The sequence below is a fragment of the Rhipicephalus microplus genome, chromosome 4 (genome assembly GCF_043290135.1).
Source record: "Rhipicephalus microplus isolate Deutch F79 chromosome 4, USDA_Rmic, whole genome shotgun sequence".
In the NCBI taxonomy this organism is placed as follows: Eukaryota; Metazoa; Arthropoda; class Arachnida; order Ixodida; family Ixodidae; genus Rhipicephalus; species Rhipicephalus microplus.
The window spans coordinates 99,962,028-99,981,085 of NC_134703.1; the positions used below are offsets into that span (position 1 = coordinate 99,962,028).

The 19,058-nt window shown below is 44.5% G+C and overlaps 1 protein-coding gene across 1 annotated transcript; it reads left to right on the forward strand.

Moving 5' to 3' along the window:
• The first annotated feature begins 198 nt into the window (after positions 1-198).
• Positions 199-8,817, forward strand: LOC142814394 (uncharacterized). Its single transcript, XM_075893131.1, has 6 exons — positions 199-366; positions 1,696-1,812; positions 4,950-5,138; positions 5,850-5,948; positions 7,106-7,284; positions 8,403-8,817. Exons 1-6 carry the CDS (start codon positions 238-240, stop codon positions 8,815-8,817), a joined length of 1,128 nt encoding a protein of 375 aa, XP_075749246.1. The 5' UTR covers positions 199-237.
• The last annotated feature ends 10,241 nt before the right edge of the window (positions 8,818-19,058 follow it).

The window sequence follows — 19,058 nt, forward strand, 5'->3', positions numbered from 1 at the left end:
GTTTTTCTCTCCGTGTTAGGACCACAAGCAGTGCGCGTCATTAATTTTTTTACATTCACTTTTTAATGAACTCTGTTTTGCATTAGTGCATACATCATCATTTTTTTCGATTAGGCAAACCGAATTGATCGTTGTGAGTGGGCTTGCGAGACGCGCAATCATCACCACGGCTATCACCATCGCAATGGTACGCAAGTTCCCACCGTAACAGGTCCATCCTCGCGGCCCCACGACGCTATGGTGCGTGTTCGACCCGCGGCGACTCGACTGGAAATGCGCGCCTCCTTGCAACACAGTCTATTCCTTCTCCTGCTAGAGGCCTCGTTGCTACTCGGCGCAGAGGCGAGGAAACCTGCGGACGATGCGGTGAGCACTAAGCCTCACTCAGTGTATGTGTTTACAAACCGCTAGATAAGTCCAGTTGTTCCTTACACTTTAACGTGTAACGCTTTCAGACAAGAAGATAGCAGAGTGGGTTCGCGAACAAGCGCCTCCCACGGAAGTTTTAGCGGAAATCGTGAAGAAATAGGCAGGGCAGGTAGCGCCTAAGCTACCTCTGGCTACATTACTTGCCACACAGAAAGTTAGGTGGGCCGATGAGATTAAGAAGCTTGAGCGGATAACGTGGCCGCTGCAAGCACAGGACCTGGTTCGTTAAAGAGGTACGTAAAACATCATAGACGTCTTCGGTGGGCGTAGTCAGGCTGATGACGACGACGATGAATGTTGATGATGCTGGTGGGAAATCTCCCGCAGTGGGTATGAGCCACAAGAGAAGGTAAACAAGAACAAGCCCTGCATATAATATGAACATGTGGTCCTCACCCCTTGCTCGAATTGTTAGGCGTAATAATTTTAGCGGGCAGCATAGTGGCCAAGTTGCAGGGCTTTTTTAAGAACGGTAACGCGTGTTTGATCTTCGGCCGGGGTCAAGTGTCGCATTTCGAAGGGGTCTAAATAAAAAAAAAGTCTGTGTACCGGTATTTGTATGCATTTTAATAAGAGATACCAGCACATTCCTGTTGTATAGCGGTTTTTGTTTCAGTCACAAAACCTGCTTCTCTGCTCCCAGGTATCTTGTAAAACAATACATTTTTCCAACGGCGGGCCGCCTAATTATAGATTAGGGCAAGGAAAACCACGAAGTATTTCGCGTTACCACTTTATCTAGGCTATAAGACAAAACCTGCCAGGCAATTATACGAGTGCATGCTTGTTTATTCCTAAATTCCACTTTTCAACCCGGGACAAAGACACAGATGCATGCAACGAAAGAAGGTAGCAATTATGTCGCTGTCTCCGTGATGTATACAGGGAATAATTGTGACGACAAAAGTACTCTTGTAGGTACAGGATGGGCTCTGTTGTCGCAAGTGATGTCATGATTGGTCGGCGAGGTCGCTGCCATGCACTATAGTAGCGATAATGAAGGCACAACAAGCTGTCTGCCTGAATAATTGATTCATTAACTGAATAATTGAATGATTGATTGATTGATTTTTTTCGCAATTTGGGCTCTCCGGCAGTTGGGGTATTTCGCTATTGTGATACCTCGCAATCCGAATATACACGCTGTCTGCTTGAATGATTTATTGATTGAATAATCGAATGATTGATTTATTAAATAAATACTTAATTGATTGATTGATTGATTGATTGATTGATTGATTGATTGATTGATACCACTTATTTCAGAATTTTGGCTATCCGGTGGGTGGGATATTTCGCTATCGTGATACCTCGCAATCCGAGTCTCTCCACTGCGCCTTCGTGTCCACCCGTTTCAAGCCACCTCCGTACAAAGAAAACGACGTGAGTTTGAATAATTGAATTCCGCACGAAAAATCTACTTTTTTTTTTCTCCTGCAGGAAATCCATCGTAATTTAGAATATATGAACATAGCACAACACGGGACGAACACGTAGACGAGGAAACCGGTACAAGTGAACACCACCAACTGCTTTATTTTTTCGAAGGAACACTCTATATATATAGCAGCAGTACGCACATGATCATAGAGTCAAAATCAACACCAATCTTGCTAAAAATATCTTTCATTAATGTGCAACATGATTGATGGTACACCTACTGCCGACCGACCTGATGAAGCCGCAGCTTATTCTCTTGCAACTGCATCCCGACTTCGCTTTAAAATCTCAGTCGAGAAAAAATGCGCCGGACCTACAAGGAAACTGCATATGCTAACCCATCACATCTTTTTGTACGTACACCACGTCCGTTTTGAAGTGCACATTAACGAATCCGTCTCTTTGGCCGAGGCATATGTTCCCGCGGCATAACGGTGTCATCTACACTGTCGTCCTTTACGAAAGAGAGCACGCGAGCCTATGGCCTGCGCTCAGCGGCGGCTGCCTCTGCAGCGCCATCAAAGGACAGCCGATGAAAGGAACTCCGCTGTCGGCGGCACCACCCGTTATGAGAACGAAGAGGGAGTATTACCTATCGACGCTTGTCCAATGACCATGACTCATCTTTTTTTTTTTTTGCCGATAGATGACGCGAAAAGCCTACTTTTTTTTTCAGCTGTCGGTTGACGGAGCTATAAGCAGCAGCCGCATATCGCGGGCCATGAGCTCACATGTTTCCTTTCATAAATTACGAACAGTGTACACCACATCCACACAAGACTCGGTGTCGTCGTTCTGTTCTCATGCTATAACTATCGTCATGCCATACCAACCAGCTCATACCGCCACACATATTAGATAGTAGAGGCTCCCGACAATACGCGATCCTAATATTGTTGAAAATCACGCGCCTGGAATTCACAATAAATTATCAAAGTCAGGTAAAATTACTTTCTCTTCTCTCGACAAATCACGTTACTTGCCTAAAAATCACACGTCAATGACCTATTTATCAGTCATCGGCCGATTGTAACATGGCGCGCTCGCTCGTTACAGAGATCACCGCGGAAGGCCGCCACTTATCCATGCTTACGCGCGCGATCACACTAAAAGAGCGGTGCATTCGAAAAAAAAAAGGAAAAAAGTGCTCAAGATCGCGAGGCTCGCATGACGGTTTTCTGTGGCCCTGCCATCTCTCCCTGCTTAGCTTCTACGCTTTCGTCGGGACGAGAGAAGAGAGAATGCCATTGCAGCATGCGACAGATCTTTGAAACTCTTCTCGCACTGGACGAATTTTTAAAATTTTCGTGGCGTTGAATTCATGAGTCAATAAGCTCTTCCAGTGAATTATTTGTATATTGACTTGAAAAAGTTTTTCACAGCCCCTTTAGGAAGTTTGCTTCAAGGTTTGACGTTCACGTAGCCTTTTCAGTGCCATGTTAGTTATCAAGCGTTCGTGTATGGGAAATAAATACTGGTGATGAGGAACGTCACTTTGATATGAAGCATGAGCCCCACCGCGGTGCTCTAGCGGCTAAAGTACTTGGTTGCGGACCCGCAAGTCTCGGGGTTGAATTCCGCCTGTGGTGGCTGTATTTTCGATGGGGGCTAAAAATGCCATAGGCCCATGTGGTCAGATTTGGTTGCACGTTAAAAGACCCAAGATGGTCGAAACTTCCGGAGTCCTCCACTACGGCACCTCTCATAATCTTATGGCGGTTTTGGGACGTTAAACCCCACATATCAATTATGGTATGAAGCACGAGCATTCCTTTAAAAGGGGAGTGTTGTGTGCGCGTGGTGTGCACGATTCCATCAAGTTGCAGTAGCGTGTAAATCGGCAAAACAAGCCGATATATGATTGTTTGCTCACAGCAGCACACGATGTCCATCAAAAAATATGATGCGCTCGCATTTGTCATTCTCTTGTAAGTCCCGTGCTTGAGTATCCAATTTTTTTCCGATCAAGATTGTGAAGTGAAATAGTGATGCAGTTGCGAAAGAATAGGCTGGTGCTTACTTCATCGAATTGTTCGACAGAAGGTGTGATAACGCACTATCTATTATTTTGCACAACATTGAATTCTGTTGTTTTCTTGTTCTTTTTTTTCGCACAATCATTTTTATTGTGGCCCTCTGCACACGTGCGTCCTGCTATCCACATTGAGTGCCCTTTCGAAATCAAACCACTTGGTAGTGCAAGCATGTACTTGTTTCCTCGTCTACATGCTGTTCCCATGTTGCTCCACCTTCATATATATTTTAACTATACACCAACTGCCCAGCAACAAGTTTCATTACGCCTCCGTGATATAGTTTAACCGAGTCACCCTTACTTTTGCAGAGAGCCCAACGCAGACATATTGTAATCTATGTTCAATATAATACAGTGTCATGTCCTCGCTATTTGGAAATTGACGGCATATGCTCCATGCTTCATACAATCCAAGAATTTGTCGTATTTCAGCGTACACTGCGCGTTGAGCGTGTCGATAAAAATCCCACGTTACCGGGTACAGCACGCATTGTTAAGCTGTCATTTCTGATGGTGACAATCATTAACGCTATCATAAAAAGAGGTCCCTAAATATCGCTAACAAAGCCCATATAACATCACAAGTTTGAATAGCTTCGCGTGTACGCGTTTTATGATGGCCAATATTATAAAACGCATTTAGATTTCTTCTATTAGGCTTGTAGAATTCTTTATTGAAATACATACTACATGTCACTACAATTTTAGCAGGTCAATGACACTGCATAGCGTATTTTTATTCGCTTTTGTCGTAATTAACGGACTTGCATATTATGAATAATTTCATGAGACATTTCTACTCTGTGAACCTCACTATCCTCACACAATGACGTCACGTGACATCATCATAGAAATACAATAGTAAGTCACGATACCAAGGCTATAGCACAGCACAACCGGGCAAATTGTGTCAAAATTTGGAGCAGCGTGCGAAATGCAGTAATACAGTAAAACGCAATGCAGACTTCACACCGAATAGTACACTGAGCTTTCATTGTTTTTACAATGTGACTATAATGGGAGCATTTATCGCTCTATTTCGCAGTCATTCCACGAAGCAGTGTTTCACTACGCAAACCAGAAATGTGACCTTGGCCTGGAGAAGTCTTCTAACAAGCATGTCATCCTCATGCTTCCCGAGGACGAGGACCCTTGCCCTTTCGAGGCCTCTATCTCAGAAGCAGTCTCTGCCCACGCATACTCACTGGTCGTGGCTCGCAATTTTGATCGCAAGGTATCCCCCTGAATTGACTTAGATTCATTCATTCATTCATTCATTCATTCATCCATTCATTCATTCATTCATTCATTCATCCATTCATTCATTCATTCATTCATTCATTCATTCTAAACGCCCGTTTCTACGTTGAGTGGCGTCATGGCTGTTGCCTAGTGTCGACGCATCTGATAGAGCGAACAAGACCGAAATTGGGAGCCCATGCGCTGCCTGTTAATATTACAGGTCATTTGTCACTAATCATATAGTAGTTTTGGGACGTTAAACCCCACATATCAATCGGTGTATCAATTAAAACCTCGCTTTTTTACTCCGTCGTGCACGCTGTCTCGTCAATCGGAGCTCCTGCACGTGAAAGGCTGGCGCGTGCACTGCGGCTTGCTTCGCTTGTAGTAACGAGGCTGTCGGCGTTACGCTTGGTTCGCGACACCTGGAATGCACAGAGTGGTGTGCATACCATTCGAGCGCGGGCAGTTTCTTTGGTAAATGTTAAGAAATGTTACACTGCTACAACATCGAATAGACGAAACTTGAGAAACACAGGCGACATTTTTCCAACACGAAGCAGCGCTCTGAATTTGCATTAACCTGTACCGTATTTTTAAGTTAATTTTTTTTTCTCCTTCCGTGAACATTGTGCGGCAATCCGTGGTTTGAAATCAGGGGCCGTTCTATTTCAATGTATCTCTTTCTTTCCCGTATATGCAGTCCCACCTGGCTTATTTCACACCCAAATCGGATGTATTGGTTCCTCGCCAAGACATTATTCTTGCCGAATTGCAGCTGAAGGCAGTTGAAAAGTTCAAGGTATGTATTAGCAATCGACGATGCGGATACAAACTCTTCGAATGTTTATGTGAGGCGTGCAACCGTTTCAAAGTAAAAACAGAACTTAAAGCACAAAGTAGAGATGTTATCGTTTTTCGGTTGAGAGAAATTCACACCGACTGAGCAATGGCTGGTTGTCGGTGCATTCGCAAAAACGGCGTATTCGGTACAGCATAATTAGACTTCGAAACGCACATTCTTGTTATTGATAGAATCATTCAAATGGATAGTAACTTACCGTTTTTGGTTTTGTATCATTCCCTGTCGTGGTTTCACATTCTACTGATATTGCAAAAAAAAAAAACGAATCCTCATTCTTTGACACTGTAGCACATATGAAAGCACCATGCTAACGAAATATTGACTGCTATTCAGAAGGCACAAAGAACTGCAGGTCTTCGTTAAAAATGCTGCCAATAAGTCGTTGCAGAAGATAGGTTCACCATGTAAAAATAGCCGACCACAAAAATAAAAAGAACAATATTACGCTTATCCTCTCGTTAGAACCTACACAAGTATAACACCGGTCAAGTGATGAAGTTAATCAAATCAAAGTGACTAAATAAAATCCCTACAAATGCATGTATTTTTCTGGTGTAGAAGGTGTAATCAAGAAGTCCTTCCGTTTGAGCCCCTTATAGGTCCCAACTTTACTCAATTCAACGTTTACGTTCACGCACTGCAGAAATCGCAAACTATGCCGAAGTGCAAGGATCATCTTCGATTGATTCACAAAATCAGACGTCATCGTCGTGCCCATTTGAAGCCCGTTCTAGAACGTCAACCACTTCAGGGCTATCCACATCCGTGAACACCAAAGAATGCTAGCAAATGGTCCCATATGATTCGTCGAGAGCTCCTATGGACATGCTCCTCCTTTCAAATAAATACGGCCATTGGTGCTGTAAAGCTGCTGATTCTTTTTTTTTTTTGTCGTTCGATAGTGAAAAGCAAGTTGGGTGTATAATAATGGTCTACATAAATTTTGTCAAGCTATTAATGGCACTCTGCGATTAAAACAAACCACTTCCTGCACTCAAATACGCGTTCTCAGCTGCAGCCCACGCTGATGGCCACTTTAGGGTTCGTAAACTTGCATCTAGCTGTCTTCCTTAAACTCACTTCTCCTGTTGTAGCCCAAAAATATTTCGGACTGGACGTCTGCGCCAGCCAATGGGAGCACGCTCGTGGGTCCCGCAGCCAAGCTGTACCTTGTGCACGTGGACATGACAACCAGTTCGATCGTCCTGTGCATTTTAGCGTGTTCTACGGTGGCCGTGGGAGCGCTCTGGGCGGGGAGTACCCGGAAGCTTCTGTGCGTACAACTTGAATGTTTGAACCTATCGCTTGGCGTCGCTATGGTTTATGAACATGAACCGAGCTTTCTATGTGCTAGTTCAGTTATGACACAGCCCTTGCGATACAGATGTAGCAACGTGCGTGTCAGACGACTACGCGGGTTGTGATCCTATAGCTACGAAGATATGATTCTTGTGCGATTTCTATTGCTTTCACTTTATTATCTCTATATTCCGAACGAGAAGAAAATAAGTAGCTCGCGTGTTTTTCATAGCTGTTATCGCCCACTAGCTTACCACTTGACAGCACCCTTGTTTTCCCGGGAGCGGACCTAATGACGTTATCATGCACACTCTCCAAGCACCTGGCATCCATTGGTTGTCCTATTTGTACAGATGGAATTACATTTGTCTAGAGTGGTAGAGCGTGTTACGCTATGGTTGTCTGCAGCCACCACCTCATATTAGCTACAAGTTTCTGATTTTTTTATTTATTAGCAGGAAAGTCAGCATGCAGAATGACTGTGTTCAATATTAGCGTGGTGTCAGGCTTTCATTATTTATGCAGAAAGCGCCACTTTAAGCAGCCTGCTTGGCACTATACAAAACTGTGATTACGTCTGTACAAACATTTTGCTATGGAATAGTAATAGAGACCCGTACAAGCTGTAACACATCCTGACGGGGGCAGTGTTCAAGTCGATAGACAAACTACACGGGCGAATGCAGTCCAGCGTCGTTTCCTCCCATGTGAAGTAGCTGTTTGCGCAACCCCATCAGGGTTCTCGGTGAGTACCAACGCGCCTAAATTACAATTCTTCGTAAGTTGGAATTCATTTAAGCAGTGTAACCCACATTCAGAACAGCGAGAAGGAACTTTTTTCCATTGTTTTCTTCTACTTCTTCCTGTCTAAATCGTCCTGTCTAATCGTCTTGTGCACAGTATACTCGGAGCAAGGGAGTGAATTCACAAACTTGTAAACTGTTTAGACGTTGCCCATTTGTTTGTTGCTTAGGAACTTAGCGATATACACTGTACGTACGAGTGAAAACTCGCAGGCCCAAGGGAGTATTTGGAGTGCACCTGACGTGTGGGCCGTTACCGAAATGTGAGCTGTACATGCTGACCACGCAGCTTCCTCACGCTGCACCGGCGCATCAAGCCGAAGGACGAGCAGCCGCTTAACGAGGACGCGAATCTGGACATTGTACCCGGGGCGCTGACCGCACCATCGAGCACCTCGCTCGGACTGGCAGCTACGACGGCGGTGGCCACCTCCGAACAAAGGCGCAAGCATAAGAAACACGACCAGCAGCGTCAACAGCCGCAGGAACAGCAGAAGCAGTACGATGTCGTGCGCAGCTATTCGTACCATAGCCATCAGCCCAAACCTACGGACGATTTTACAAGCACCGATGAAGAGGCACTGAACGAGGGAGGCTATTTTGACCAGTGCCCGCTCGACTGCAACCTCGTCACACTGTTCGCGCTTGCGATAGCCACCAACCTGCTCGTCATGTACTACTTTTCCAGCAAGATGTGTGAGTAACTAGTGTACAATAATAATAGTTGCAGGGGTAGCAGGGGTTTAACGTCCCAAAACCATCATATGGTTATGATAGACGTCGCAGTGTAGAGCTCCGTTAATTTCGACCACCTGAGGTTCTTTGGTTCTTTAGCGTCTATCTAAAGGGCCTCAAGCATTGTCACTTCCATCGAACCCCGGGCGCCACAGCGGGGATACGATCCTGCGACCTGTGTTCAAGGATTGGCGAATAGGTGCGGAATCATCTTCAAAGAGAGTGCACAGCACGACAGGACACAAATAACGCAATAAGAGGCAGACGAGTGATACTCATGGCTGATTCATTAAAATATACAATCAGCCTTATGTCACTGTTGAAAAATAATGACGCGACAGAATAAAGGATGGGGCTTAACGTCTCGAAAGCCCGATACTATTATGGTTGTAGTGAAAGGTTACGGAAATTTCAAAACCCGGTTTTTTTTAGGGTGCACCTGAACCTAAGGCCCGTATTCACAAACTCTCCTCGACTAGAAACTCGACCTCAAGTGATTCTTGAGGCTTTTCGTGTTGCTGTTTATGCAACACAAATAGCCTCAAGGATCCCTTGAGGTTGAGTTTCGAGTCGAAGAGCATTTGTGAATACGTGCCTAAGGTCGCGGACCTCGAGCATTCACCCTTTCATTGAAAATGCGGCTGCCACGACCAGGATTTACTCCCACGACCTGAACCTCAGGGCGCACGATGTCGTACAATCAGCTCCGCCTATGGCTGCGAGGATGGAAAACGTTGGCGCCGCTCCTGCCGAACAATTCTTTTCATGGTCTCACTCAGGTCATTGGTAAGCAGGGCTTGAACCACCTCATGTGTGGTCGTGGGAACGCGGCGGTTGTCCTGGCTGGCGCGCCTTTGGAGCGCATTTTCGATCATCAAGGCCCATAAGACAAATTACGTGGATTCCCTTTAGAAGTCTGTCTGCATGAGGAATTCATGTATCCGTCGTGATTGTGTGGTTACTGTGCTGGGCTACCGGCCCGAAGGTCACTGCGTTCGATCCCGGCCATGGCAGGCACGTTTCGGTAAAAGCGAAATGGTTGAGGCCCGTGTACTGTTCGACGTCTGTGTACGTTGAAGAACACCAGATGGTCCTAATTTCTGGAGCCCTCCCCTTCAGCGTCCCTCATAATTTTATCCTGCTTTTGGGACGTTGAACCACAGATATTATTACAAAGAGTTCGTGTATCTGCGTTCCACGGGCTACAGATAATTACGCTACATTGATTGTTTGACTTAAATCCTCATTTGGTGTAGTGTTTACGATTAAGTTTACAATTTTTTCAAAATTATATGCCATCCTTGTTGCACATATTTAGGGTTGATACGCTTTTTTTTAATTGATTATCCGCGAGTCTGTGCGCGTTTGTCTCTTCTTTCTCTTTTCGTGTCCCATCCCCCTGCCCACTTTGTTAAACTATGCATGAGCAGAGAGACTGCTCTTCCTCCAACAGAGTAGAGTCTCTATAGTGTTTAGCATGCTAAACTTAACCAGTGCACTGGTTAATCCTGCTCAAAAGCTAATCGGTGGATTAGCAAACTAACGTGGAGGATACACGAAGCATTTCACTAAGAATAAGGGGTCCAAACAACGGTTTTGTAAGTTTTTTTTTCAAATCATAAGCCTGCTTCAATAATAATAATTTCTTCCACATTCTCATTGGCTGACATATTTCCATACAAACATTTTTAGCGTTCAAACGTTTTTGTGAATACGGGCACACTACTCTCGTTGATAATTTTGTTTTCAAACAGCATTCGCGTCTGTGGAATATTTTTAATTGCTTCGTTGAAGTTTTAGGGGGGACACCGAAGTAATTTGAGAGCTTTAGAATAACGTACACTAAAGTAGTGGTCGTTGCGGTCGCCCGTTATTTCTGTCACCTAACGAAGGCCGACAAGAAGATAGCATACGATGCATGTGCAATGAGGGGTAAATGCAAATGCAAAACCTTGCTTATTTCATTATTAAACTGATTTATTACCTACATGTGCAGTATCGTTCTCGCTTCTGAACATGCGGCTGCTTGCGTGTTTAAACAGTTTTATTACTTTTTTTGTATAATGCCGTTCTAATGGAGTGTCATCGAAGCACAAAATTTTTCACTTGTTCTGGAACGACGTAACCATTGAACTCCGCACCTCGATGACTGCACAGCAGTGAAATGAAGACGTATTAAACAATAGAAACGAGAGAAGCTGCTGTTAACTATGTGCTCGTAATGTTCACTTTTATTTGCCTCAGAGTCTTCCGTATTGCAATGCAGGCACTGTTCTCGTATAGTTCATGTATGCGATATACTTTTTGGACACGTGCGCCGTCACGTGTTCAATTGTACAAGCGTAAAGGTCAATAGCAAAAAGATTGAAATAATGTGTATCACCCTCATCAGCACCCAGTAAACCATTTATAACTGCGATCATATAATCAAAAGGAAGCCTATAATTCATCATGAGGTAAGCTTCATTCATAGATTATTTTACAGAGGTGTTTCAGTGCTGCCATACTGCGTTGTTTCTATTTGTCATTTCTATCTTCAATAACTAAACAAATACTGTTACGGTAAACGCATACGCATGAAAAACGTTGGGTTGGTGCGTACAATGTTTCGTGGTTTTATTAATTGACCTCGCCACAAACAAATACAAAAAAACATCGACTTAACGCAAAGTGGTAGCGGCCAGATGCCTTACGGAAAATAACTCATAGAGGTGCGCTTCGCCACAACGTTAGAGTAGTATAGAGGCCATTTAGGTCACCTTCACTTGGTATTCGGCCAAGTCTGCTCTGTGTGTTTCATTGATCTATCTGCCCTTCTTGTCCTGCAGGGCCCATCCTGGTCGGCTGCATTGCTATTGGCGCAACGATGTCACTTATCATCATATTCGACAGCATAGCTTTTCTTATACCTTGCGCCAGCACGCGGTACGTTTAACGTTTCAATGTTTCATTTAGCTGATATCCCTAGTCAGGGAGGCGCCAGTGCAGATGACCTACTTGCTTTAGGAAAGTTCTGTGCATGTAAGCAATTTTCTGAGCACAGGGTAGCATGTTTAAACACAACACTTTCGTCGTTCAAGAAGGCGGAGGTGATTTCACGGTTTGCGTAAGCCTTCACGTGGGCATAGCCAGATAATCTCAATAACTGGTCAAAAGCCACATCCGCCCTCCTCAATATTTATCATTTTTCCATGCAAGTATATAGACGCACACACACAAACTCATGTGTAAGGATACATAAAATAGTTTCAACACCCCCTACCCCCCTCCCAAATAAATTTCTGAATACGTCCCTATGCACAGGGAATATATAGCTCTGAAAAATAGACTCACATGTACTCTGCATTCAGAAACATTGAATTGAGAACATGCTCTATGTGATGTAACATATGCGTTCTTATTCATGCGTGTACATCTTTTCCGATTCTGCCTCCTGATCAGGCTGACCAACCTCATCTTTCCTTGCTTCGTGCGGAGCATGGAACTGCGGCACCACATCGCGATATGGCTCGCCGTGTCTATTCCCATCGTTTGGATTGTATTCCGCAAGTCAGAGCACGCCTGGATTCTACAGGACTTTCTGGGGTCCAGCTTCGCCATCAACATCCTGCGATGCGTGCATTTTCCAAATTTCAAGGCAAGCTCGAACGGAAATTCCTCACACCTAAATTGCGGAGTTTAATTTAAAAAGGTCTCACAATTTCACTCTTGATAATGGGTGATTGTCGACGTTATCACACAAATAATTCGTTTATAAGCTATTGTAAGATGTAACTAGTCCTGGGCTGCCGTACTCGGAAATAATCGAAGTTCTACGCGTCAAAATTGGCCTTGAGTGGCATCTATGAGTGTAAAACCTTGTAGCAACTGCAAACTGCAGACCTTTTTTGCCTGTTTACCTATACCTCAAAGTTGCGATTTCGAGTTTCATTTCATGCGAAAAAAATTGCTACCTAGAATATGAATATTTACGATTACGATCTCGAAGGAAATCTCACTTCTTCTTCCTACAGGGAAGAGATGAAGAGAGAAAAATAGTAAAGGAAAGGCAGGGAGGTCAATCAGGTTGAAACCGGTTTGCTACCCTGCACGAGGGAAGGGGGAAAAGGGAGCAAAATAGGAAAGGAAAGAGATAAATTAATGCACTAGCACGCGCAGCTGCGTTTACTGCGCGTGCCCAGAAAGTCATAAAACAGTGAACTGCCACAGTTTTATAGAGAAGTTGTTGCGCTATATAATGCCATAAAATTCATTCTGTTCGTCAGAAACACTAAGGACAGATTTCCAAAAACTTTCGGTTCACAAAACTTCTACAAATTGGGCAAAACTATTGCAAAGAGCGCATTGAGAAACTGCAGCGGCTGCCTAAAATAAGGCAAATAAGAAGTCACTAAGTGTGTAAATGATTGAAAGCTTCAGTGACAGTTACTGAGCAAATATTCAATACATAATTATATTCTGGGGATGTCGAAAGAGTTCTATTGCTTGTATCAAGTGCTTTATCATAAATGTATCATTCACATGCGCTAAGAATTTACTTCTCGTTTTCTATTTTCTTATTTCCTTGCAGATAATTACGTTGATATCTGTCCTCCTATTCTTCGACGACATATTTATGGTCTTCATCACATCCTTACTTACAGTAAGTGTGCGTTTTTTAAGAGCTCAAATCGCAATAATTCGCCGCTAGTAGCCAATTAGAATCTACTTTGAAACATAAAGGAAAATGTGTGGTCTTTTTCTAAGCGTATACGAGATCTGCGCGAAGTGCGGACGCTGCGAGTAAGCAACAGAATACCACACGGTTTGGTGTGCCGCCGCCACTCCATCCACTCGAAACTATACGGGTCAATAACTGATTTATTTCTCAGGCCTATTAAGCACTTGGTGACTCAAGATCATTGGAACACGATGGGAGAGACAGCCCAGTACAGCCGCGGCCGCGTCTGTGCAGAGCACGCGAATAGCCGGTTTTTGCTCTGTGGGGCGAAACCTTGGGGAAGTATCAGGCTCTGACGTGGTCAGCCTGACAACTAGGCTATGCATGCTCCTGATAAACCACTTCAGAGGCCGAAACCACCTCAAAGTTCCGGCCCGCAGAACAAAAACCAGCTGCTCTAGCACTCTACACAGGCGTGGCCGTGGCTGTACACCTTTCGCGCTAAACGTTTCGACAAGTTATGATTCAGTGAAAGTGGTGTGGGCTGCACATTGGTGACTTCTCTCTCCCTGCCTCGTTTCAAATCCTTAACCCTCCCGAAATGAAAGAAAAATACGTCAATAAAAAATATCTGATGACATTCATTCAATTCTGGCGAAGTTTTGTGACCTGGCACGAAACTGAAAGCATTGAGCTGAATGCGCAGAGCAAGAACAACAACAACAAAAAAGGAATAATCAGTCTGGTGAAGAAAAAAGGGGGACCTTAAGTCTTTACCAGTTGAGATTGTCATAGCGATCTTCATGCACGCATACGCATACATACACACACACAAATAACCACCCACCGGCTCTTACGTTAACTTGCATCTACCCCGAATTTTCACTGAAGACTAACGCTGCTTCCTTGGTCGCAACCAAAGACGATGCCGCCGACACCAACACCGAGATATTCTCGAAGCGAGCTTTTTAACGCTCTCACAATAAACACAAACATGGGGCAAGGACGAAGATTATGTTTGTCTCGTCGTCTTTCACTCACAACATCATGCTCCATGGGCGTCTGCTTCATATTCAAACTGTGCAAGCAGCTTCTCGTGCAAAAGAGCTATTGTGTCTCAAAGATTACGTGTGAACAAAGTTTTAGGAAGCGGGTAATTACATTCTGCACCCCTTGCGCACTCTATGTTCAGTTTCGCACTTTCCGGCACACAATTTCATCACTGCAGCAGCTTCTCTGCTCACCAGGCTAAGTCTCCTGCGACATTTATTGCTCCCCAAATGCAAATTGATGGTTCTGGTAGGATGTTTCGGTCATTGTACGGCAATACCTAAGGTAACAACGTCGATGCTCAAACACGAACAATGCCCCGCCGCGGTGGTCTAGTGGATAAGGGGTACTCGGCTGCTGACCCGCAGGTGGCGGTATCGAATCTCGCTGTGGCGGCTGCATTTCCGATGAAGGCGGAAATGTTGCAGGCCCGTGTGCTCAGATTTGGGTGCACGTTAAAGAACCCCATGGGGTCTAAATTTCCGGAGCCCTCCACTACAGCGTCTCTCAAAATCATATGGTGGTTTTGGGACGTTAAACCCCACATATCAATCATCATAATCAGACACGAACAAAAGACAACTTATTCAAAAGATTGCAGAACAAGGGTAGAACACGTGTGTTGTTCATAATAGGAAGTATTTCGAAGATTAATCACTATAGGATGTGTTTGAATGTTGGGGAAGTTAATTTATTATATATAAACCACTGCATGAAAGGCGTCATATGCCTACTGTTTGTCAGTAGCCTGGGCCCTTACCGAAAAGAAAGCGTGGCGGAGAAGGGGTGAAGAATGTGTGAGAGGCACATAGAAATGCGCTGAGAAAAGTTCCGCATCTTCTCGCATAAATCCCTCCTCTGCATATAATGAGAAGCCTTAACTTTACCTGTACAATAAAAAAAAAACGCCTGGCTGGTGTGAAACGCGCAGCACAGCCGCAGCGAAAGCTAGAACAGCGGCCTTTCAGAACCTCTTCTAAACATTCTTTGGGTAACTGCTACAAGCACACTGCTGGTTACTTACTACACCATAAAAAAAATCATAGAGTTAGTGCAGTAGACAAGCATTCAATATGTTTTCCTTCGTCATTTTTGGAGAACGCGTGGTATCCGCTACACAGTTCAAACTTTTGTGGAATGTTTCATCCCGTGGCTGACGAGGATGAAGAAATATACCAAAGTGCGTATGCACCACAGTTAATAGGGGATCAAGAAAAAGTTTTTTAATGGGTTGGGGCATTGGACGACCCACTCGTTACGTGATTCGCATCGTGTGACGCCTGGTTGTTCTTTTGATGCTCTAACACACTTTATTACTCATATTGAAGCCATTCTTTTCCCGACATCAAGCCTGTAACCTGCCTAAGGCCAGTTTAGAAACGAGTTCTAAACTCTGGTGTAACTAAGTTGTAGAATAGTGGATTGGCGCGCAGCAGACCCGGCTTAGAATCCCATTGTGTCATTAGTGTTTTTTTATTTCCTGAGTTTTTTTTTTTCGTTCGATAATCGTTACGAACACCGGCGGTGGTGGCGGCGGACAAATACGACGCCGCACGTGACCCCCGTTCTCATCTCATAACAGCTTTCGCTTTAAAAGAAATGAGCTTATGCTCTTACCTTTGAATATAACCCGCACCCCCCACTTTTGAAGTACATTTTCCCACTTTTTCGTGTGGGTTGTACGGGATAAATTACGTACTTGCTGCCTCGACAAAGACAATACTTCCTCTCGAAATGTTGCCCCCAGTGGCAGTTTTCGCTAGACAATTTTTGACCATTCAATATCATCTGCGTTCATTTTCTGCACATGCGCATGTGCTACGAGGTCGGTTGATGAATCGGTGTGCACGTACACTACTAGCTAATCATATGGACCCTTGTCATTGAGGGCAAGAGATAGCGTGCATGGGATCCCCCTCGCCGTTTCTGAAGGCTTTCTCTGATGGCCCTTTCGTTCCCTCGTGTTACAGAAAGACGTAAGCGTGATGGAAAGCGTCGCACTGGGTGTGAAAGACTTGCCCGTGCTCATGAGAGTTCCGCAGTTCTTTCCAAGAGAGGCGGCCGTGTGTGCCGGCAACGTCATGTTCCTGGGATACGGTGACATTGCCGTGCCTGGTAAGCTGAGCCGTTGACTTCCTGCATTGCTGGTTCACGTATTTTGCTCGCTGCATGCATCGCATCGATGACAAATCTAATTTTTTTTTTATTATGAACGGTTCAGGGTGTTATTCCCAGAATAGAAACCCAAAGCTGCTGCTCTGGCGGCAAGCTCATGCAAATTGGAGATATTCGCAGCGGACAGCGCTGGCGATTCAGTGTGTTTCACAGCAGAAGAAGCACGTGTGTTACGTGTTCTTGACTCGGTGCAAAGAACTTCGGCGCCGCGCCGTCAGCTTGGCGCGCTGGAACGAGGCGCTCACTGTTCGGCGTTAGCCATGTTTTGAGAGTATGTAAGTTTTCTACGCTTGTGTGAGGGGCATGTTTTTGTCGAGTAAAACGCTGATGAACAAGCAGGGGCTTTGCGATTCTATGGTTGGAATTTTCGTATGAATCGCGATCTCTTCCGTAATGACATAACACCGGGACTGACAAAACCAACTCGGGCTTTTGTTCACACATATGTAATGATCTTCCGCTACCTGTCTTCGCGTATCAATTCCCAGTCCCTACTTTTTTTTATTTTTTGTACTACCCGATATAACGTGAAAACATCTTTGCAAATGCGGGGCGTCAAGTGTCTCCAACACTGTACGTATCTGTTTATTTTCTTCGCTCCAGGACTCGCAGTGGCCTACTGTCGCTCCTACGACGTAATCGTCAAGAAAGGAATGTCTTGGTACTTTCTGCTCGCACTAGGGGGTAAGTTGTGCCTTGTGATGGTGCGAGGAGAAATTGTGAAACAAGATCTCTATGCATGAACAAACAATCTTTTCGTCCACGCGTTTCAGTACCGAAACAGCCACATGGTAACCGTGATATATCAACGGCATCATCACTGCATGAAATAGTGAACTTGTTAATCTCAAGCAGTCATGCTGTCAGAGAACGAACGCCACTGCTAGCGCAGACAATCAGCTTTTATTGATTAGCTTTCGAAAGCAGGATTTTTTTTTGTCTTTGCATACGAAGACTAATAACTTTTTATTTGCACTTCGCATTATAAATGCATATTCTCCGTGTTACAACCACGGATCATTTAACCAAGTCGTGTGTGAGTAGCTGCGACGTTTCAGGCATTGCATCCGAAGCGAAGAAGTCTACACGTAGCGCTTCAATGCTTTGGCACAGAAGCGCGAGTTTTCCTTCAAACTTGCGTAGTTGTTTTAGTTATACCCCACGTGTTGTTCGGACACTATGCATACTGACATAACCAACAGCAACTGACGCGCGCCACATCAGTTCATTTACAATGCCCTAAACGTGGTATAACAGGCCTTTTAATCACACCCGCCTGAGTTTAATCTGGCGGCGTTAGATGTTTTCGTTTACAAATCACGTCCTATGAAAAACGCTGAGCAAAAAAAAAATATAGTGGCATTTCAAGACATCTCTACTGCAGTGTTCGCTAAGAGTCCTTGAAAAGTATGGCAGGTCAATATGGGCTAACATCGACACGCTTGCGTTACATATGTTTGACAAACTACTTAGTTTGGAGACATTCGTGAAGACGTAAAAGACGTCACAACGAGCCATATGCTACCCCCATTTCTCGCTGTCATAATTTCTCCCATCTTGGACATCTGAATAAGAAATACCACTAGACTGTGTAAATTATTCATTGTAACGGAGTAACGTCTATCCGAAAGTCACTTACAAAGATACTGAAATACCACTAGACTGTGTAAATTATTCATTGTAACGGAGTAACGTCTATCCGAAAGTCACTTACAAAGATACTAACTCAAGGTGATGTTCTCTTTCTTTTCTTACGGTGCGAGCAACTTTACACTAGGAAATATTCCGGTTTCTACCCTCCTTTAGCGCTACGCCGAGGCTTTTCGACATCACCAGCAAGCCGCTCACTGCTGGCTTGGTAGTTTTGTGACACGATACATTCCCTTAGCTTATAAAACAAGAAAAATCCGCTTGTGCGTATAAAGTGTGCGTACTTACGAAGCTAAGTACGGAAGCCTGTATACGAAAGTGTGGCCACAAAAGTTAGAAGGGAAATAGTAGCTAACAGCCGAAGATTACTGCATGTAAGAGAGCTTGACGGACTCTGTTAAGTCGCGCAAAACTTTCTGGGAGTCAGTTACGCGTAGGGTCGTCCAAGTACGGAGCAAGGACTGATGTTACATCTTGCGTGTACGTTTATATCTTCAATGCATTATGGCAGCAGGATTATCCCCGCTTGTCTATCCAAAGACGCCATTGGAATCGTCTCCGTGGATCATTTGCCCAGGCGGCAGCGAAGTCCGGTTTCTATGTGAGCGGCTGCTGCGGGAGAATTCGATTGCCCGGAGCTGCTGTCCGCGCATGTTTCCTCATTTACCACCTTTG

What these genes read in the sequence shown, in the direction of transcription:
- LOC142814394 (XM_075893131.1), top strand. Translation starts at nt 238, where the DNA reads ATGGTGCGTGTTCGACCCGCGGCGACTCGACTGGAAATGCGCGCCTCC. An exon ending in GGAAACCTGCGGACGATGCG is followed by an intron (nt 367 to 1,695) that starts GTGAGCACTAAG and finishes CACTTATTTCAG; the next exon opens with AATTTTGGCTATCCGGTGGG. An exon ending in AGGCAGTTGAAAAGTTCAAG is followed by an intron (nt 5,949 to 7,105) that starts GTATGTATTAGC and finishes CTCCTGTTGTAG; the next exon opens with CCCAAAAATATTTCGGACTG.